We start from the raw sequence: 22,666 nt of genomic DNA, 5'->3' as shown, positions 1-22,666 counted from the left end.
GTACGGCTTCTTTTTGTACAAGTCCTTAAGGTCTCCTTGAATTTGGTTTCCAATAGGAACTAGCACTCTGGCCTGCTGCTTTTTCTCCCACTTAAACCCAAGCCCTATAATTTTGCAAGAGAAGCAGCTCAGTTCCCAGGTGGCAGAAAGAGGACCTGTGTGTCAGACCTGATCACACCACGCTCGTGCCAGATACATGAAGAGCAACCCAAGCCTTGCAACACCACCTCTGGGTCAAGTAACTGAAATGCAATTCATTGCAGGCTCCAAAAGCATCCGCCTAGAGCCCTTCAGAGTACCTCAGCCCTGGGAGTGCTCCTGCACTGCTCAGCTGCTCTCTGTATCTGACCCCAAAGCACTTGTTCTGCTCCTAGAGCCGCTGGCTTCTCCCAGAGCCCTGCACGCATCCACCACAGTGCTAACAGCAAGCTCCAGCCCCACCTCTGTCCCCGGGGCCATGGGCAATTCCTGTCCTGTTCCATGAACGGAGCACAAAGCCAGGTGCAAATGAAGGAGATTTGCTGATGGTTACCCCAGGCAGGTCAGTAGCAGCTCAGTTCTGGCTGCTCTACCCACACCTCCCCGATGCTACAAGTGGGACTGCACAATAATTAAGGGGCACGAATACCACTGCTTTACCATGGGATCAACACTCCTGTGTCACAGAGGTTCTTTGGAAAGTGCCTTTTTAATTTATATATTCAGCAAAGATTTGATTGTTTTTTTTTTAGCTAACCAGAAAAAGCAACCCAAACTAACCAGAAGGAACCCAAACTAACCAGAAGGAACCCAAACTAACCAAAAGGAACCCAAACTAACCAGAAGGAACCCAAACTAACCAAAAGGAACCAGCAAAGCTCCAATTTGCCCAAAGTTCAAATTAAGGTTTTCTAGTTTCTCATTTGAGTTCTGAAATCAAACAGTTTTATAATCAAATATACTGAAAATTATTTCCTTCTCTGGATAATGTTGTGTTTGCAGAATTAAGCCTTTTTGGCACTTGCATGTGCTTAGCTTCCACTGGAGTTTTTCTGTCCATGTAGAACAGATGCCTTAAGCTCCAGTCACATCTCAGCGAAAGGTGAAATTCCCTCTGCCCTGGACAAGCAAAGTTCTCAACTGTAAGAGCATGGAGGGAAATTCTACAGAGACGGACAAGAAGTGGCATCTGAGATGTGCTATTGCCTGTGCTGGGACATCATGGACACCTGGAAACTCAGACTAACTATTCAATTTGAGAAAAGCACCAATTTAACTATCGGATGCATCAGAGGGGGGGCATAACTCAGCATGACACAACGTGCTGGATTACAGCCACTTGTACTAAAATACTTGGTACAAAAGTAAATTGGGCACCTTGTGCCCAACGTTTGTACAACAAACGTTACTGGGTTTGCAGTCACAAAGCAGGATGAATGAAAGGCAAGGGCAGACTGCAGGCAACCCCACTGCATTGGAGCAGTATTTCAGTGACCTCACTGATATGGAATTCTTTTTAATTTGATAACCTGTATATACAAACCTGTAAACAACCCAAGCAGAAACCATAATTTGTGTCTGTTCTTTGTATAACTCCAGAAGGGTCACAAAGCACAACTCCATCCCCCACATTTTCATGTCTGCGTGTTTCCTGTCAGCTCCCAGCACACCTCAACAGCTGCCAGCCCTTCCCAGCTTCCATGTGATTCACCCACACGCAGCCACCACCAACCTTCTGCCTGCTCAGAGCATGGAGGTGACACCCTGCCCATTCCCAAGCAGCTCAGCCTAAACGAAGAGCCTGAAACGTACATTTTCTGTCTGAGAATGGAAAAATGCGATACTAAATTCCTTAATCATCTTCTCTCCCTCTTCTCCCCTGCCACCATTATCCCCAATGCTTTCCAGATCAGACTTTTTCAGGCATTCCAGGCAGACCACACACTGGGAATTATGCAATTTCAGCACAAAGCAATGTACAGTTGGGGACATCTGATGGCTGAGTGCTGCTGGCTGCAAGTCAGGTGGGGCAGAGGCACCAAAGGGCAAAACACAGCCGTATAACCACGCTGCATGCTCACAGCCAGTGTACCTGCATGTACAAAAAGCCACAAAGGTTGGATATTAGGAAAGATTTCTTCTCCAAAAGAGCACTGATGCATTGGTACAGTTGTCCAGGGAGTGATGGAATCACCGTTCCTGGAGGGGTTCAGAACTGAGGGGATGAGGCATGAGGGATGTGGGCAGTGGTGGGGTGTGCTGGGGTTGGACTTGGGGATCTCTTTTCCAACCACGATGATTCTCTGTGCTGCCTCTGCTCTGCCCGTTCCGTGGCCCAGCCCAGCAGCACAGAGCTTGTAGGAGAATGAGTCCCATAGCACTCTGTGGGTATGCTGTGGGCAGAGCAGTACAGCAGCACTCGGTCATAGAATCACAGAATGGCTTGGGCTGGAAGGGACCTCAAAGATCATTTAGTTCCAGCTTTCCAAACTCAAAGGACAATTGCTGAGGCCACGTGCACCTCTGCTAACCCTCCCACAGACACTTGTCCCACTCCCGTGCTATCGGCTGCGGTGCTTGAGCAGGGCTAGCAAGCACTAAGGGAAGCACCAGCCTCTCCTGGAGAGTCTAACCAGAAAGGGAACACGGATTGCAAATGAGATGCAGTTCTGTTTGCTTTTGTATCCTGTTCTCTGAATATTTTGTGGCCAATATATAATTCGTACCATCAGAGTGTTACCCTTAATCTCAATTCTGGAATAACCCAAGGCTCATTAAACTGATAAACTCTCCAGCTTTTAACAGTGATCAACACCAACAACAGTAGGACTTGGCACCAGATTAACACCTAACCCAAGAGTCTCTCGTTTTGTTTTTCTCCATGTTAACAGACACAATTCTAATCGTGCAGCTGCTAACCTGTAGGCTCCCAAAGGAAGAAACTAGAGGGAACGCGTTACCTGAATGGATACAAAGTTGCTATTGCTAATTTGGGCTAGAAAAGTAAAAACCCAACAAGCTATTTTACAACTTCTCCTTTGTTGCTCAAACTACTAGCACAGCAGAAGTTTCTAAAGAAAACAGCCCCCAAAGCCACAGTGTGTAGGTTACACCAGACGCAGGCACCCAAACCAGCTCCAGGTAGCTGTGTTTTCCTGCCAGCCCCCTCCGTAACCACAGCACATACCAACCGCCAATGGAGTTTGCACAAAGAACACAGAACAGCCCAAGTGATGCAGCTCAGGCAGCAGTCCCTCTCCCAGCTCCCACCCAATGCTGTGCGTTTCTGGCACTCTGCTCCAGGGGAAGCAGCAGCGTGCGGAGCAGCTCTCCCCATCCTCCCCCCCCCCATGCAGACCTGGGGGCTGACATTAAGCAAGCTGCACGCCCCCTGCTCCTCACTGCCAAAACCAACAACCAGAAGTGCTCCTATTACAGCGCTGGCACTCGCAGCGCTCATTCATTCAAGCTGAGACACTCGGAGCATTTATTAGGGGCTGCCCGAGGCTCCTCGCAGTCCCTGCTGCAGTCCCACTCCAGCCCAGCCCCAGCCTGGCTATTCGCAGGAAGCAGCTGCAGAATGCTGCCTGGAGGAGTGCTTTCTCTGCTCACGCTGTTCTGTGTTTTCAGGGCTTCTGCTTCTGTGCTGGATGAAGACGACGACTACGATCTCATGTATGTGAATCTGGATAACGAAATCGAAGGTCCGGTTCTGGGCACTGAGGAATGTAAGTAGATACCATCTACATTTCTGTTAAGCACAGCGCTGCATTCTTTGTTGCTTAGCTCTCGTAATAGCCACAAGCATTATTTTAAGAGGAACCATGTGCTTGTAGCAGTAGGTTATTGCAGACAGCAATGCTCAGGTACTGGGATGGTGCTCTGCAGTTTGCTGTGCTCTATTTTTCTGTTTTCCTGCAACGGACGGCGGATGCCACTTGGTTTTAGGAGTGCTGTACTGAGCACTGCTTTGCCTTCTGCTTTGATACAGACACAAATGCAGGGGCAGGCTGAAGCCTTGCACAGAGGCAGATTTCGGGAAACACCCCTTCTGTTTAAACCTACATCCGTATCTTGCCTTGCAGCTGCCTCGTGTGACTGCCAGCGGGAGCACACGGAGTGGGACAAGCTCTTCATCATGCTGGAGAACTCACAGATGAAGGAGAATATGATGCTGCAGGCGCTGGAGGATGGGCTGAAGGCAGACGTGCAGGCAGTCAGAGCAGAGCTGAGCCAACTCACCGTTGGCCTCACCGGCACCTTCAGCTCCGTGGTGCAGCAGCTCACCTCCCACGCCTTGGCCCAGCTGGAGCAGGCACTGCAGAGGAAAGGAGACCAACCTGAGGATGCTGAGAGGCTCTGTGAGTTCCAGCAGGGCAAGGTTCTGGAGCAGGTCCTGCAGCTGAGCCACAACGTGTCTGCCAGGCTGGGCCAGCTGGAGAGCTCCTGGCTGAGATGGGCAGAGGGGGAGGCCCAAGAAACAGCTTTCCAGCTCCAGCAGGACAAGCTCAGCCTCAACAGAGAGGACAACCTTCTCTTGAATACCTTATGGAAAGAGCTGCAGCAGACCAGAGCTGAACTGAAGGCATCTCAGAAGTGGGCTGCCCAGCACCTACTGCCAGCAGGTGAGTGCAGCATGGGGTATTTCTCAGAGGGCTCTTTGGGGGCCCAAGCAGATGCCCTGTGAATGCTTTCTTCCTCGTGGGCAGCCCAGAGGCTCTGAGCAGGCTGTAGATATAGGGGAGCAACTCAGTAGGCATTCCTGAGAAAGCAGTTCTGAGCTTCCCAAACATGGGATCAAAGAAAGATTTAATCAAAACCCTCATGCAGGGCAAAGCAGCCACCCAGCCACTAGCCCACCTCCAGCGGCTCTCCTGAATCCAAAGGGCTGCCAAAGAGCAGCAAACACACCAAAACTATCCTCCCTTTCTACTCCCCCAGCTGGCAGCCCCCTCACTCATTGCGCTCTCCTGTCCCCTTGGAGCATATTCCTGCTCCTTCCTCCCCCTCCTCGCAGCTCAGAGGATGCTGCAGCAGGGCACAGACCTGCTGACACCCTGCTACCACTACATTCACTTTTTTCCTTCTGAACATCAGTGAGTAAGCAAGGTGCCCATAGAATGATGGGCTCAATGCTCAGATTCTTTGGGGTCCCCTGTGCTCTATATCAAGACTCCCAGCAGCAGCAATAGAGCAGAGTAGAGCAGAGCAGAGCCCCAGTTGCAGAAAGCATGGGCACACACTGTTGTGTGCACAGCAGGACTGGCAGCTCTGCCAGCCAGGTGACTGTAGCTGCATATTTTCTCAGTGCTGCCACATCTTTAATGACTACATTTTACCACAAATAAAAGTTCTTGTACATTAAAAAACTAAGAAAAACCCCACAAACCTACGCTTGCATGGTCCTGCATGTGTGCCAGCAGAAAGGAGGAATGCAGTCCCACCAGCACTGTCAGCAACCACTTAGCAATGCCATCAGCTCCCACACAGCTGAGCAAGGATACAAAGCTGTATTTTAACGGGGAACATGAATGCAGTCCTATGAATACGTTGCTTTCACCCCTTTATTTGCTGCAGCATTTTAGAAAACTGCATGTCCTGGGAGCAGACCTTCCAGCATAACCCTTACCCCCATCCCAAGCACATGGACCTTGCCTTCCAAAAGGCACGAGCTCATTCCTTATCTCCCCCCGTAGCACAGCCAGCCTTGTGCCATTTACTGTGCACTGTAGGAGAGTCAAATCTTGATCAGCATTAGAGACCTCAGCCTCAACACTAGAAACTCGGAGCATCTCCACTAGTTGCAACATGATGTTATAGATAGCATTCTTACTTTTCACTTTAAAATACACCTTTTAAGTAATTCCAGTGTGTCTCTGCCTGGAAGTTCTTTTTCAAGGGAATTTTTAGCAACTGACTTTAATCTTGAACTGCTGCCAGACATATCTTGAGGGATTTCCTAATCACACTTTTTGTTCTTCAGCGAGGCTGGATTTAATCTTGTTTAGCCCCTGATAACAAATTCAGAAAGCTTGCTAACTAAAAGCTGCTTTGTGAAAGTGTTCCTTCACAGCATCTTAAGGAGCATCCCCAGCAGTTGCCCCACAAGTCTCCCAAAAAAAGAGAATCCCAGAGTTGTATGGGTTGGAAGGGACCTCTGCAGCCCCCAGCCTCCCAGAGTAGGTCTCCTGCAGGAGGAGATGCAGAAAAGTATTCAGGTGGATTCTGAACCCTCCTCTGGAGATCCTACCACCTCCCTGGGCAGCCTGTCCAGGTCTCTGTCACCCTCGTGGGAAAGCAGTTCTTGCTCATGTTCAGATGGAATTTCTCACATTCTAAAATCTGCCCCAGGTTTGAAGAAAACGGTCTGAAATAACACAGCAGCACAACCCTGAAGGACACAGAGAGGCCTTCATTCACTAAAGCAGAAGTTTCCACATGTTTAGACCTTCCAGATGCTCTAAGCTAAAGAGAAAACTTCCTTGTGGGAGGGGGCTGCTTTTTCCCTATGTAACTTAGAATGCCCACTTGTATGTAAGGACCAGGGAACAGCATGCAGGACACCAAGGACATCTTGTGCTCACTAATCATCATTCTCTAAGCTTCATGAACTCCTGAGAGCAGCTTAAATTATCTAGTTTCTATTACAACAGTATGGCGGATTGGTGATGGGAGAGGAACTGTCTTACAAACGTTCATATTCTCAGAGCTTAACCAGTGTACAGTTCCTGATGGCCCTACAGACAGGGTCACAAAAGAGAGTCCTGAAAGAACCAAAGCTCAGCACACTTCTGCCAGCACTCCCTTCTCCTGGGTCTGGCTGCAGGTTTGGCTCCTGCCCCAGTGCATTGCATTGCACAGAAGGGATGCGCCCAGCCCTGCTGCTCAAAGCTGTCGGTGGCATCCAGCCCTGCAGGTTGCTCTGCAGCTGCTCCTGACACAGAGATCCAGCAGCTCCATGCTGCTATCCCAGGAACACCACAGTATCTCAGACTTCCAGAGAGACAGAGCAGCAAAGCCATCCGCTTACTGTAACGTTGTTCCCATCACATCATGATGAAAGAGGACACAGAGGCTAAAAATGACCTCTGAATGAGACAGAGCTGTTGCTCCATTCACCTCTCATCACAGACAGGACCGCCCAGTGCGAGGTGCCCATCTCTATTGGTGATCCACAGGGGCAATGCAGCAGGACAGGCAGGCAGCTAACCCTAAGTATGACGTGTACAGGGCAGGAACGTGCTTTTGTGGAGAAGGGAAAGCTGAGCCTTGCTCAAGCAGCACGACTAGCCCCTAGGCTCACTGCCATAAAAACTATGCAGCAAATTCATCCATCAGATCTGACAGCTTCTTCAAAGCATCCTGCAGGTGGGTTCCTCCGTTCCATGGGTTGAGCTGAGCTCACAGCCCTCTGAAAAGCCCAAAGTGAGTGTGAGCCAAGGGTCCTACCTGTGCACATACCAACAACTTGTACTTAATGTCATCTTCCTAATCAACTCTTTCAGGCTATGAAACAGCAATTCTGTTCCCAATGCGCTCCAGAAAGATCTTTGGGAGTGTTCATCCAACAGCTGCAATGACCCTCTCCTCCTTCACCATTTGCATCTGGGTCAAAGCAACGGAGGTTTTGGACAAAACCATCGTCTTCTCCTATGGTACAAAACTCAATCCCTACGAGATTCAGCTGTACCTCAGCCAGCAGTCTGCAGTGCTCACCGTAGGTAATGCCCAGCACAAGGTGGCTGCCAGGAATGTGGTGGTTCCTGGGAAGTGGATCCATCTGTGTGGCACCTGGAGCTCGGATAATGGGACCGCATCGCTGTGGGTGGATGGAGCGCAAACGGCCACAGCTGTGGGCATTGCTGACACTCACGTTGTTCCTGATGGAGGAATTCTGCAGATTGGCCAAGAGAAGAACGGCTGCTGTGTCGGAGGAGGGTTTGATGAAGCTTTGGCCTTCTCGGGAAAGTTAACAGGGTTGAACCTGTGGGACAGAGTGCTCAGCACCGAGGAGATAGCAGCGCAGGGCGGAGAGGATGCGTGCAGCTCCCGGGGCAACATTGTGGGCTGGGGAGTCACGGAGGTTCTGCCATATGGAGGAGCTCAGTATGTTTCTTAGGCCCCAGTAAAGCAGTTTCTGAAGCAGAGCACATTTCGTTAAGAGCAGAACACCAGTGTACGTACAAGGAACGGAGATGAAGAAGCCTGTATCTCTCCAGCTCCCAAGGCAGATTAGCACCGCAAATTTACAGTGAGATGCTGCGGGGTGGGATTTGATCTCCGCCTGCTGTTTAGGCAGAACACTGAAAATACCACATCCAGACTTGACGTTGGATAAGCCATTCCTGAGCTCAGACAAGCACCGTCTCTCTAACTTGTGCTGAAAACTGAGTGCCACTGTGGGCACTGCAGAGCTGCCCGGGGCTCCTGCCCAGACCTGGCAGTGCCAAGCAGGGGCTGCACGCCTCCCAGCCTTCCCTGGCCATTGCTGCTCACCCTCTGGCATGAGCTGTACAAGGGGAGCCCATCAGCCAAGAAGCGTGTTGTTTATTAAGTGTTGTTAGTAATTTGTAGGCTACAAATAGAACTAGCTTCTTGTTTAAAGCATTTTTAGTGCCACCGACTGACCCGACATATAGGAGTAATATTCACCATCATAATCTGATGTTACGTTTCGAGAAAGTGCAGCTGTATTATACTGTAAATTGACTTTGTCGTAATTTTATTGAGATTATTTTTGTAAGGTTGTTTTGTAAATAAAGATACTTTACTAAACGAAGGCCTTCCGTGGTTTTCATCAACCGAACCTATAAAAAGATAGAAAACTGGATTTTTTCCCATGTTTTTAAGTGCTCCATTTTAATAGCTAATAGAGAAGAAACAAGTATCAAGTCTGATAGAGATGGAGAGCCCCTCGGAGGGCTGCAAGCCAACAGCAGCCAGCAGCAGCTCCTAACACTGCAGTCTGAGAGGTTTCTTGACATTTGTTGCCCCACTCATTGCTGAATACAACGCTGCTATCAAACCCTTCCTTCCACAGTACAGAAGTAGTAAGAAATAAAAGTGATGACGAAGCCATTTCCACTTTACTATGCCATTTTGGGGGGGTTGTGCTTTGTGGCTAAAGCCACATGTTCTGCTTCAGCATTCCAGCCACGCTGTACATTTAAGGGAAAAATAAATGCTCAGAGAGCTGTAATTTCCACCGCAATAGGAGTTACCTAAACACTCAGCAATGAGCACAACTGAAAGTCCTTACAAAATAAGGTCTGCAAATAACCTGAATTATGGGATAGTGAAAGGTTACCTCTGTTCATCTGCTGACTTCAGAGGAACACTCAAGTTCCCAACATTGTGCAAGCAATGAAGCACTCCCAAACCCTCTTTCCGCTGCCCTCCATTAAGTGAAAACAAATGTCCCTGAGATGTAGCAGAACCAGCAAAATCCTCACAGATTACCAGCAGTGGTTCCTGGCTGCTTTTCTTGCCATTCCTCATACCTGGGATGCTTTGGTTTTTGGGAAGCCTTTTGCTATCTCTGCACTGCTTTGGCCCATTACCGAACACAACCCAGTCATTCCCACTGACTCAGCTGGAACGCTTTCCAATCACTATTGCTTTGCAGCAACTGTAGATCAGCACAGCTTCCCCATCAGCCAGCAGCCACCTCCATCAGCACACATCCCCTCCTGCCCTAGCTGAGCTGTATCTGTAACAGTCCCTTTGCCCGCTTGGAAAACACAAAATAAAAGTGTTTAGGAGAGCATTTTGCCAGCATTACCAGTGCAGAGTGCCTTCCTGCAACCTGCAGCTCCCCTCTCTGATATCCACAGCAACATCTGCTGGTGGAATATCATACATACAGGAAGGCCAGAAGTCAGCTGTGGATACTTGCCACTCTTCTACATTCATGACTGTACCGTAAAACTCATCACACTCCATGTTTCCATTCATCCCCAGTGGTAATACACAACATAAGCATCTAAATCCAATGCCACAAGCCCTAAAAGAATGATCACTACCAACCCACAAAGCCACAGGGATATCCTGCTCTTGGACCAGTCAGTTTGTACTATCCCACAGCTCATACTTATTGATCACATTTGTCCTTAAACCAATTAGACTAATTTGTACCATCTTAAGCACCAGATTACTTTCCAGCTCCGGGTATCCCTCCAAATAATACAAAAAAATAAAAATGCCCATTAAAAAAAAAAAAAAAAAGCACAAAATTAATTTGAGGGCTTAATATTTTCACAACAATTCATGGAATAATTAGCTGTTGGCAATTCTTACTATTACCTGTGCTCAGAAAAACAAACTGATTTTGCTACTACAACAGCACTGTATTGCAACTGTGAAATTGACAACGTTGGCCAAATTGGAATTCCTTTTTTAGAGCTCTGAATACTTCTGGTTCCTTTTTAAACCACAGAAGTAAAATGTAAAGAGTTTAGCAGCAGAACCATCTGAAGCTACTGATGTAGGCGAGACTGCAGCATCACCATAAGGCTTTTACATCTGACACAGGGTGGGATCCATTTCATCCTCATTTCTATTTTGGAGTGTTGCCAGTGACACTAATAGAAAGGATAAGAGCCCACTAGCTGCAGCCTCCTATCACAGCTCATTACTTGCACTCCATTAGCACAGTGCACTTACAGCTACAGATAGATTTCCTGCCCTGGGGGTCACCTAATCTACAACGAATCTTCCGTAGTCCAAAGGGTTCGTTAAGTTCACGTATTCTCGGGAGGTGTTCCTTGGTTAATGTCTGTTCATTTAGAGTGCCTTAATCACTTAATCACACATTTATGAACGTTTGTACGTTCCATACACACACATCACAGGGTGGGCTCAGCGATCTAGCATTAAATGTGCAGGTTGGTGGCCCTGCCTATGGTGGGGGGTTGGAGCTTCGTCATCCTTGAGGTCCCTTCCAACCCTAAGGGTTGGATCCACGTTCGTACCTTGAAGGACACTTTTGACAATGGCATCTGTGTGATCAGCCAGCAGCTCTGCTTCAGCAATGGCAGCCAGGGAGAGGTAACTTGACATGTTTCTGCACAGCTCCTTATTGCCCCTCTGAAGGAATTTCACCGCCACTGGGACAGCCAGGGCCATCACCGAAGGGTGGCTGTAATTCTGCAAAAACATGAAGAAGCTCTGAAAAATAAGTGGCTGAAGTGAAATAAGACATCTCCTGCTGATAGGAATTGAAAAATAAAGATCAGAACAACGATGGGGGACAGGAAAAGCAAAACAAGGGGTGAAGAAAGCTTATGCTTTGGTGGCAGCACTGACAGCAGGCTTCAAAGAAACAGCAAGGAAGGAAATCCAAAACTGCTGCAGCAGGAAATGATTGTACACACATTTCTGTATTTCGCAAGAAGGTGTATGTGTTTAGTACACAACATACACATGCACTGCTGCAACATTCTGACCAATTCATTTTGTGTTTAGCGCCATCAGAGAAGACAGCAGAAGCCATATCCACCAATCCAAACAGAACAGGCTGCTTTCACCCCAACGCACAGCAAACCCCTCGGAGCAATTCCTCCTGCTGGGACCCGCTCACGCTGCTCACTGTGCCAGCAGAGCCCAGCCCAGCAGCCAGCCCTGCAGAATGCAGGCAGTGTGTGCCTGCTGCTGAGAGCTCAGCTTTCTGCCCTTCGTCCTCCCCTACCCCATCCCCTTGCCCAGCTCTCCAACCCCAACTGGGGAAAACTGACCACATCCAAGCTGCATTCACTGCAAAACAGGACATCAATACGCTGGATAAACACACAGGAGCACAGGTCTTCCTTGCATTGGGCCCAGCAGTGGTTATTTCTGAGCTTCTCATCTGTTGTTGCGTTTTTAGGAACTTACAGCAAGGCATGAATAGAATACGGCAGCCACGTGTGGCGACAGCCCACAGCCCTGCAGCATCAGTCACCACACTCTGCTCAAACTGCAGCCCTGTGACGTGCTTGTGAAGTGAGTGAAAAGAGAAAAGCTCCTTTTTGAAGGGCAGGGAGAGGTGAAAAATAACTGGCCTCTGAAATCCAAAGCATACCCATCAAATGAGGAAGAGCACACGCGAGTAGATGCGCTGGTAGGCTTGCTCACAGGCTAACCAACAGTTTTCCTCTGATAATTAAGACTTCCTTTCTTAAATTGCAGCCAATTTCTCTGAACACCAGGGTCAGCAAAAATGGTTCTTATGTGTGGCAATGAAGAAAGCTATCTTCTGGCCTCACACTGGTGAGGTGAACCCACGTAATAGGTGATAGGACAAAAGGGAATGGACCCAGCCGTGCCAGGGGAGGGTCAAGTTGGATATAGGAAACATTTCTTCTCCCAAAGATTGGTCAGAAGCAGTGGGGGCACTGTCTCTGGAGGTGTTCAAGAAACGTTTAGATGTTACACTCAGAGACGTGGTTTGGTGGGGAAATACTGGTGGCAGGTGGACGGTTAGACTGGATGATCTTGGAGGTCTTTTCCAACCTTAATGATTTTATGAGAACGGCACCAAGCTTCAGCAAGCCCAGGGCTACCTGCACATACAGCTGGGTTTTGAGAGCAGAGTGTGGAAGGATTTTCTGCAGCTATATGTGAAATAGCATGCATGGACTGCACATATCTATTGCCCATCAAGCTCCTGTACATAACCGCCCTTGAAGCAAGCGGGACATATTTGTATATATGAGTTGAGGACCTACATCCTTACTGAAACCTCCTTAATCAGTGCTTTTCTCTCATCTCCCCTCACTTTTGAGCATCTCTTTGAAACCAGAATACGGTGATTTTGAAAAGAATCCCACAACATGATTATATTTAATTAGAATCTGAAATCACAGGCAACCAGTGGGCTCCAGATGTTCCAGAAAGCAACAAAACAGTGAACAACATGGGTAGTCCAGACTGCACGCATGCTCGTTCTGGAGCAGCCCTGAAAAAAATACATTTAAACCCAAGAAAAAAGCAACTCTGTTGTACATATAGCCAACTCTACCTCCGTGGGAAGGATCTGCCCTGGCCATCAGCCTCAGAAGAGCAGGACTGACCCTAATGAAGGCTACAGCTCGCTCTCAACAAGAACAGAAAAGCCAATTTAAGAGGCTACAAGGACTACAGGGACTGCTACAGCCCCTTTCCACCAGCCCCTGTGTAAGATTGGGCTGCAGCAACTCCTGGTGTTGAGGCAGCTTCTTGTGGCAACTGCTGTGTGACCAAAACTGTGTTTCAATGAGAAAAGCCCTCAAAACGAATAGATCTGTAGGCAGCAGCATGTTTAAATCAACATAATGCCTTGTTACATTTTGGATGAGAGATAGCAAGTAGGAGCCAAATTCTGCCTCCAAGTTACACGCTAGGACGGCGTGCAGAAAGAAATGAGAGGATAAGGCTCGGCCCTGCAATGAGTGTTTAAACAGATCTAAAAATTCTGAAGAATGGGTTATTTTTTTCCTATAATAAAGATAAAATACTTAGATAAGAAAAGGCTTTAATTCCAACAGAAGAAAGGTTTCATTTGTTCCATTGTAAGTATCAGGGCATGACAGCACACTTAGGAAATTGTGAGGGTGACAATGAAAAACAGATTTTAATAATATGATATAGTACTGTTTGCAAACCTAGGGGACCTCCCTGCTGCTAATATCAACAGAAACACGCTGTGAGATTCAACCCAGCTGTCAGATATTCATTACAACTTCAACTAACCCTCACGTACCGCATTAAAAACTCAGTTCATGCTTGCCTTTGTGTTTTCTTTTATGCAAAGGAACTTGCTGATAGCAGCTCTGTTTCAGAGAGCAGTAAATGCTTTTATGACTTTCTCATCTCATTTGAGTGAACTCCTTTCTCAAAGCAATCTCTAACAGAGCAATCCCTAAAACATTTGGATAAGGGAACACAGCTGCCGACAGCGCGGACCGAAAGTGAGGACAAGCCATTGCATGCCTCAGTATGGTTTTTAAGGTACTACAAAGACAAGATATGTCTCCAGCCTGGAAAGTTTAAGCTGTGCTCTAGCTGGTGTCCAAACCCAGCTACTTGATGCTGTTTTCTTCCTAAAACCCGCAGCAATGCACTCCAAAGCAATTGTTTCTCCAAATGATGGTCCTGTGGCTCCCCCTGTAACTCTTACATGTAATGCAAATAGTAAGAATTAAAGGAGCATTAAGATCGAGAGATCTGGCACTAGGTAGGTGCAACATTTCTAAAGGTAAGGAAGCTGCAACAGATTTGATTCACTGAAATGGATATCACGTAATAATATATATTAGCACTGGGGGTCGAATTCTTGGTTTTAAAGACATGCAGCCACTCTCACACACCCTCAGACAACACAAAGTGCTGCTACCTTTTAGGAGATAAAGCTGAATGGCTGAGGAATGCATGACGCTCCCTCGCTTTCAGCTCCCTCTCACCTGCAAGATGCAGCTCATGATATCAGATGCAATTTTCGCATGCGGCGTGTCCTCGTCTTTGCCAGAAGGCTTCAGATTGTGCTCCAGACACGACTCCCAGAGAGCCACCAGGGCCTTCCCATGCTTCTCTATGGACTCCGTCTCCCTGATGGCAGTGGTGATGCGAGTGACGCAGATTTCCACAACGGCCTGGTCGTTGTCATTAGTTTGGTAGTCCTGGTTGAAATAAAGAGACGTGTGCCAAGCACATCTGGGAGCAGACCCCACTGCATTAACCAGAAGGCATAAAGGTTTTGGGGCTGCACACTGTTTGCTCACTTCCAGCTTTAAATGGATGCTTATCTTGATTGAACAGAGATCAGATATGTCATAGATGATATGCTGTTCCAAGTGCTAATGTTCATTACTGCTAAGATAAGGATTATGCTATCACATGATTCTTAATAGGCTGCCCTTCTTGATGGTCTCAAGTCGCACCAGAGGAGGTTTAGGTTGGGCATCAGGAAAAACTTATTTACAAAACAGGTTGTTAAGCACTGGAATGGGCTGCCCAGGGAGGTGGTTGAGTCACCATCCCTGGATGTGTTTAAAAACTGTCCAGATGTGGTGCTCAGGGCCATGATTTAGCGGAGGGTTGTTAGTTAGGGTAGTATAGTTAGGTTGTGGTTAGACTTGATGATCTGTAAGGTCTTTTCCACCCTGAGCGATTCTATGATTCTACAAGAGATTGAGCTACATGCCTTGTAACCACTTGCATGGGACTTTCCTCCCATGAACACCCTAAAATTTCACAGCAAAACAGTTATATCCACATAGTCACATAAATGCTGGGTCCAAATACTTCCCATCATTTTGAGTGCCTGCTGTAAGCACAGTTGCTTCAATTAGTGTTAACATAACAGGAATAAGAAACGAGTAAATAAACTATCACAAAACTCTGTGACCCCCCATAATTACTGGGGCACATCCCACATGGCTAGAGAATGGTAGCACTTGGCAACTTGAAAGGCTGCTGGGGAGAGCGATACCCAAACATCACCATCCCTCAGCCTGACCCATGCTGTTCCACCCTGAAAACTAATAAAGATGAAAGGTGGACAAACGTCAGGCCAGAAAATTGCAGTTGTTGGAACATGATCATGTTGCTTGCTGAGTAACTGAGCACTCAGATACTTTCCCTTCCTCCCCCTGGCTGGCACATACCCTAGCCAGAAGTGCATTTGAGGGGTTTGATGCTCTGGCTCAAGTCTCCCATAAAAGATAATTAAGGAATGGATGGGTTGATCATTAAACTGCACGCAACTTTTCCTGTAACCAGACACGAGTTAAAGGCAAAACACAAGGATGAGGGATGGCACGGGGACAAGATACAAGGGGTTGGGCTCTGGCAATGGACTGCAGTTCTTCAGGAGCTCACCAACCACTGTGTGACCTCACACTCCTCCACAATGGAGCCAGTGGAGCACTGGTGTAAGCACTGCAATGGGCTGCCCAGGGAGGTGGTTGAGTCACCATCCCTGGATGTGCTTAAAAACCGTTTGGATGTGGTGCTCAGGGCTATGATTTAGCAGAGGGCTGTTAGAGTTAGAATAGTATGGTTAGGTTGTGGTTGGACTTGATGATCTGTAAGGTCTTTTCCAACCCGAGCCATTCTATTCTATTTTAACCAGTGCCCTGGCAGCAGCCTCCAAGCCTGGAGCCAGCCCCAGACAAAGGAAAGGAAGCAGGATGTTTATCTTATATTTTGCTTGGCATTATTGAGTTTAAAATCTTAAATTGTCCACGTCCCCATCTTCAACACTTTGTTAATAAAATACATTTAATCTCACTAATTACAGGATAGCGTTTCACTTACAGCAGACGAACTAATTGTCCTTATTTGTTCCAGAGCTTCAGAGAGGCTTCCTTCGATTTCAGCATCATCCAAGGAGAAAAGATCCCCTGCACGTGAAAGATCCCTTTGTGCCAAAACCAGCCCAAATAAATGGTGCATGGTGGCACTTGCTGCCACTCAGCCAGGCCTCTGCACACACCATGTGCTCGAAGGAGTTAGATGAGGGCAAAATGGAAACAATCCTGTCCATCAGCCATCCATTCAACACGAAGAATAAATCTGCAGCACATTTCAAGACTTAATTCCTCAGCCATAATCTAAAAGGGGGAGAAAAATAAGAAGAAAGAAGTAGTTGATGTACTCACTATCATCCAGTTTAGTGAAGATTTTTAAATGGTACGTATAGTCAGCATGCAGAACCCCCTGACCTAGGAATGTCCTTAAGCACCTACCATGAACTGCACGCTGAAGGACTTTTGCACTCAAACACTAACTAGCTAAACGACACAGCTTTTATTAAATAAAAAAAAAGTTTGTCCTTTCAATGCGTATCATCAGGAAACAAAAAAAGGTTGACTGGGCTACCTGAAACATAGTGCCAACCTCCTTTCTATGGTCAGCAGTAGAGTGGAGCTGGAGCAGGTGTGCTGGGCTGCTTGGTTTTCTGGGTTTGTGTGTCCTGATTCAAGAAATATGCTATTTGTAAGATCAAGAGAATGACTTTTGTTTAGAAAAAACAGTCACTTTTGATGTCTAAACGATCCCTGCAAACTTTCCAGCTCTTGCAAAACAAACATTTGGCTGAGTTGGAGCTACAGACATCTCCTTGGCTGGGGAATGCAACAGAAGACAAGCCAAGCAGGGCCAGGCTCAGCAGGCACTCACAAAGGACAACAGTCCTGCACTCATGTCCCACAACTGTGGTGATTAAAGCTTCCACAGAGAGGACATTTGACTTAATTACAGGAGATAATTAATCCTGCCATTTCAGAAGTGTTGTTTGCTATTTGAGGGCTGCCAGGTCTTGCCTCATGTGGACAGGACCCTCTGCTCATCCATCTTCAAAACAAGAGTTTTCATGGCCAACCTCAGATTCCTGTCCCAAGGAAGGGACAGAGTCCCTTGGGCCCAGAACACCTTGTATGGACATTGCAAAGACAGGTGCAAGTGTCTGCATGCAGAGAATACCTGTCCTTGAGCCTCCAAGAGGCTGCATGACAGCTCTACTGGTGGGAGCAGGACAAGAGTGGTCCCTCAGCTCCAGTCTGCAGTGCATTTCTTCTATCCTTTCCCACCAACACCATGCAATTTTTGAGTAAGTAAAGGAACTTCTTTCACCAAATTCCTGAACTTTTACTACAGACAAAAGCAACAACACTCTTCCCAAGTGCAACAAACAGTCTGTGTTTAAGCTTTAGAAAAGGCCCCATCAGTATGACCTCCTTTTTCGCTCAGGTTTGCACTAGATGAACCTGCTAGAGGTGTCAAAAACCACCAGGCAGCTCTGGGCACACACATTCACCAGCTGGGCACTGCCAAACTTGAGACCATGCACCAGAACACAAACATTTTGCCAAAAAGGCAACAATTCCCTCTTTCTCCATTTATTCACAAAAAGTATTTCCCGATTTCAAGGATAGCAAGAGATTCTCCAAGCATGCTTCCAGACTGGGCCCATCGTAGTCATACTCAACAATTCTCAACTTTAAAAATAAAACATCAAAAAGCTACAAACTTTTTTTTTTTTTTAAATTATTATTATTTATTTATTATTTTTTTTTTACCTGCTCACAACTCCACAACGGCATCCTCAGTGATGTCTATGGGTGCAAAGTTTGCATTCTTTGAAACAAAGCTTATTTGCTTTGCTCTCCTGCGACCGCGGGCAACATCCAAGGGCACGGGTGGCAAGCAGGGAATCCGGTGGCAGGCAGTGAACCCAAAGCTGTTAATTGCAGTGCCAGGAGTAAAGCATCTCAGGAATGCAGACTAAAGCAGCCTAAAAGTTACCAGCGGCCCCATCAGGTGACTACAGGCACCATAACGCAGAGGCCTTATCTCTGAATGAAACTCTGTTTCTGGGACAAAACACAAAGCCTATTCCACTTGAGTGCAGTTGTTTTTAATAGAGAAAACAGAACTCTCTGTGTTAGTGGAAAGCTATCCTTGCCTGGGAAGAAGGTAAAAAAGCCCTCGGTAAGCTCGCACTGTTTGTTCACTTGTTCTTTTCCTTTGCTGTAGAGGAGATTGTCTTTCCAAAGGAAAAATGCTGTCATTCTGTAACGCTCCCCGTGAATATAAAAGAGGGTCTGAAGTTTGCTTTGGCTTCTAACGCTGCATTCAGCAGTAGCACAACAAAGTCTGCTCACAGAATTATTAAAATTCAGGAATGGAGATCCACTGAATCTTTTCCTTGAGCTGCGGCACCGAAAACATGGCCGCCCCTCCTTGGCCTTCTGCAGATGATACTTACCCTGCTGCTGCTGCTATATACACACAACACCTCTCCTAAAGCATTCTGTTGTTCTGCTTGGGTTCTAAGAAAGAGGCCTGTTGGACTATTAAACTCAGAGCATGGTTTGTGAGGCGCCTCATCAGTTTGACTTCCCATCACCTATCAGCATCTTGTTTAGACAGGACAGACATCTCTGCCTGTCAGGGCAGCATCTGAGATGGACACCATGCACTCCATCAAGAGGAAACAGGTCGAAGGTGCTGCCAAACTTCCCGACTCCCACACAGATCCCCATCAGCTCAGAGCCTGCAGGTTAGCAGCAGGGATCTGCCCCTTCGTGTGGTCACAGCATGGGAACAAAGCGGTGACTTTGGCTCTCATCGCAACCTTCAGGTCATCACTATGCAAAAAGTGAGACTCAGCACATAACACAGAGCATTGCCACTTGTCTGGGGTGCACTCCCATATCAGAAGCAAAACTTTGAAGGAGATTTTTCTGCACCTAGATTCCCTTTTCATGACAAACTGAGTTCCCGGGGACCTTGAAGCTGCTCCCCACCAAGGTGAGCCTGGTAACTTGCTGGAGGCACAGCATTCTTACCAAAGTTCCTTATCAGAAGCAATCAGAATAAAAGCTAGCCTGACAGGTTCAGAGCTTAAAGCAATTGAATCAGTCTGTTTGCAAAATAATTCACCCAATAATAGAAGATTAACAATAAAAATTCCACATGAAAGAGCACCTGGACCTAAGGGCATCTGAGAGCCAATTGAACTCTGAGCAAAAAAAACAGCCTTGAATTTTACCAGAAATTTGTGTTTTGCAGAAGGACATTAGAAGGACAAAATACAATTAAATGGTGCTATCCCACTAAAAATAAAAGGGCAAGAATTGTGCTGTGATATTGTTGATTCACTGCACACTAAGCAACATACACAAGAGGAAGGTGCTCTCAGGATTCTCCCTGAAGAAAGGGGCATCCATCACAGGGCTGGGAGGCCAGCAGCCTTGCTGGCCCATAGCAATCCCAGGCACATCACAACCTAATGCTTCACCTATTCTATCCATTAAATATAAATAAATACATCAATAGAATTGATCCTTACCTCACAGATGTGCTGCCATGCTCTACACACCGGATGGTACGAAGTGCTTCGGATGCCCTGGATGGAAGATGCAAAAGCAAACCAGTGTCAGTAACTCGGTGCCTTTTCAGCAGTCTGTGTGCAGACAATAAAATATATTCTGCACGATACCATCAGGAATAAGACCATACATCTCACTGGGTTTAGTATTTAGGACATGGTCTTATTTTAAGAAATAAATACGAAGCAAAACCCAAAGTCCACACAAATGGGACCGCAGCTCGACTGAACTCCGTGGGAGTTTGATGTTATTCACACACACGGATGCAACAAAGAGAGGTTTCCATTTCCATTCTCTCTGGGGGTGGGGACAAATGATTTCAACAAGTGCATATTTCATTTTATTTCACTTCTCTGTGAACAGGAGGTGGACTGCAATCACTGTCAAAGCAGACTTCCATTCTGCATATACAACGGCATTCCCTTCTCTTCAAATTCTTCTCCCCAGCTCAATCCTAATTCCACAGGACAGATTTTTCCTGCATGTCTCAGTTACAGAACCACTACTTCCAGGACTGATGGATATTTCCTTTTCCACATGCATCCACGCAGGAGAAAAAAAATAAAGCCTGGATACATTTCCTGCTAATTTTTGGCCTGAAGCTTTCCCAAAAATATACACATACATAATTTAGGGACGGAATATTGCAAGATATTTTGGACAACTCCTCTCCCCCATGCGCTACACCAATAATTCAGTTTATTTTTGTATTGGAAACGCACTGAACTTCCTACAACAGAGCACTCCTAAACTTTAAATAAAGTCCTCACATTTTTCAGTGAAAGAGAAGGATTAAAGATGATTTTGAAAGAGCATCATTTTCACACAGGGTGAACAGAGCACGGCAGTTCCCATGGGGTCAGCTGCATACATTTAAACTCTTTCCACAAGACCACCATTGTTTGCTGGAAGCCCCTCTGCTTTTTGCTGCCATGACAGGTTTCCACACTTCATGTCGCCTGGAAATCCTGTGGAGGCTGAGCTGCACCAGATAATGAAACAAGGAATCACAAAGTCTACTAATTACACTATGTTTAATTTCTTTTTCCTGCCTTGTTGCAGGCTGGGGAGCTGTGAGTTGTCTCAGACATCCAGCTTTAATGAAAAAGGAAGCAACTGTAAAAGAAGGGGAGGCAGCATCTCTTCTAACAGAGCAGCTGTTGGGCAGCACCCCATCCTCATGCAGCACTCCTAGGCATGCAAATATTCTCTCCTCTGATAAACAGACTGAACAGGGAGGATTTATTTATTGGTCAGGTGCTGCTTTCAGCAAGCCAGACCTCACAGATGTCGGATGAAACTTTGGTTGCAAAACCCACGCAGAACAAAACTGATGCGGAGTGGAAAGAATGCACCTATAAGCTCATTAACTCACAGTCGTGCAAACACTTTGTAAGGTACCTACACGCTCATTAACTCACACTTCTGCAAACACTTGCTAACTTGACAAAAACACCTACACTTCTTTTAACACGTCTACTTGGTAACTTATGCACCATGGAGACAATTTTCTGCATCTGGGGGAGGCAGCAGCTCAAGGCTCTCTGAATTCCCTTCTGGAAGCGAAAGCAGGAGCAGAACAAGGAAGGGATTCACAATCCCTGTCCCTTAAGCTCTCCTGCAATGGCAGTCACTGAACAACCACCACCTGCCCTAAAGTTCCTCCCAGGTACAGGGCAATCCACTCTGATTTCTCTTCAGTGCGCGTATTAACGTGGCCAAAACCTTTCCCCATCTGCGTTCCCAAAGTTCCCCAATGTGAGGCAATAACAGAGGCAGAACGCCTTCTGAGAATGAGGGGGAAAGCAAAACACATTCACAGCCCAAAACGAACCACGATCACTGTAGGACTAACACACAGACCGTGGTACACCCCGATACACAGGCACTGCTTTTTCCTCTCTTGAGGAAACTCTAAGCTCATTTACAACACGTTTTGCACAAACATTACTGCAGTACAGTTATGCACACCATAACCACGGCTTCGCATTCACAGAGATCCCAGTCACAGCCACGCTATTAAATAACACATTTCATAAACTCTCAGACATCTCTTCCATTATTTAATATTTGGATGTGCTGCTCAACTTCTTTCCACGCAGCAATTTATTCATTATTGAAAACGTTTCATGAATGCATATTTAAGTTAGTTATTCATACCTCTCAGAAGAGAAACCTCGGAAAAACATTAATAATTGAAGGCAAATTGTCGGTCTTTAGAGAAATTCTGATAAAATCCATTAGGGCTGTCAGTTCCCCTTCCATCCCCCGGTCTCTGGTATGTGAGGCTGCTGGCGCGGGCGCAGCCTTGTCAAACCAACCGTACAGTCTATTCAGTTACCCTGGAGTTGTCATGTGGAATCAAGCAAACAAATATCTTCTCTCCGTTTTCCCCAACTCCAGAACTCAAAAACAGATCAGAACAAATTCTTCACAAAGACTAACTGCTGCAGCAGCTTGAGTAAAAATGCTCGAAGCTTTGATATGGAATTTGAATTAGTTAGAAGGATTTATCAACAGCCAGTGGTTACATTCAGTTAATTAATAACCTGCTAAGAGCAACGAGGAAATTGCAGAAGTTAATGCAAGTTATGGGGCCTCTTGTCAGGAGCCAGTGGGAAGGTTGGCCTTGTTTGGTGTCTTTGGAAGGACACCAGTCGAAGAAAATTCGGGAAGAAGCTGGGCATCTGGTAGGAAATGCATCCCTTCAGGTGGCATTGGGTGCACCACACCAACCCCCAGCACTGCAGACAAGGCCACCCATGTGAGAGCAGTGCCCAGGACCTACCCGAGCACCTCTACAGCTTGCCAGCTGCTCTGGAGGAATCTCATATAAA

General features: G+C 46.7%; 2 protein-coding genes across 5 annotated transcripts in view; one reads left to right on the top strand and one right to left on the bottom strand.

Moving 5' to 3' along the window:
* The window catches only part of VEPH1 (ventricular zone expressed PH domain containing 1), a 54,513-nt gene extending 32,333 nt beyond the window's left edge, over positions 1-22,180 (bottom strand). For 2 of the 4 annotated variants that reach the window (XR_014885457.1, XM_010716998.4), the window contains exons 1-5: positions 21,990-22,180; positions 19,790-19,846; positions 16,252-16,547; positions 14,397-14,612; positions 10,950-11,124 (exon numbers count right to left, since the gene is read on the bottom strand). Coding sequence is in view for 3 of the 4 variants with exons in the window: in XM_010716998.4 (XP_010715300.2) it covers positions 10,950-11,124; positions 14,397-14,612; positions 16,252-16,389 (529 nt within the window). In the remaining variant the exon portion in view is untranslated. Of the gene's footprint in view, positions 1-10,949; positions 11,125-14,396; positions 14,613-16,251; positions 16,548-18,014; positions 18,176-19,789; positions 19,847-21,989 lie in introns of all 4 variants that reach the window. The other 2 variants (XM_010716997.4, XM_010716996.4) reach the window with 2 other exon arrangements.
* On the top strand, positions 3,347-8,754 carry PTX3 (pentraxin 3). The gene is made up of 3 exons (XM_003209255.5): positions 3,347-3,707; positions 4,065-4,604; positions 7,485-8,754. The coding sequence occupies exons 1-3, from the start codon at positions 3,560-3,562 to the stop codon at positions 8,096-8,098; spliced, it is 1,302 nt and encodes a 433-aa protein (XP_003209303.2). The 5' UTR covers positions 3,347-3,559; the 3' UTR covers positions 8,099-8,754.
* Positions 22,181-22,666: the final 486 nt, after the last annotated feature.

The sequence above is a fragment of the Meleagris gallopavo genome, chromosome 11 (assembly GCF_905368555.1).
Source record: "Meleagris gallopavo chromosome 11, MGAL_WU_HG_1.1, whole genome shotgun sequence".
NCBI lineage: Eukaryota > Metazoa > Chordata > Aves > Galliformes > Phasianidae > Meleagris > Meleagris gallopavo.
Note: the sequence above shows the minus strand (reverse complement) of the source record. Positions and strands in the feature narration are given on the sequence as shown.

What these genes read in the sequence shown, in the direction of transcription:
- PTX3 (XM_003209255.5), top strand. Translation starts at nt 3,560, where the DNA reads ATGCTGCCTGGAGGAGTGCTTTCTCTGCTCACGCTGTTCTGTGTTTTC. An exon ending in GGTTCTGGGCACTGAGGAAT is followed by an intron (nt 3,708 to 4,064) that starts GTAAGTAGATAC and finishes CTTGCCTTGCAG; the next exon opens with CTGCCTCGTGTGACTGCCAG. An exon ending in CCAGCACCTACTGCCAGCAG is followed by an intron (nt 4,605 to 7,484) that starts GTGAGTGCAGCA and finishes CAACTCTTTCAG; the next exon opens with GCTATGAAACAGCAATTCTG.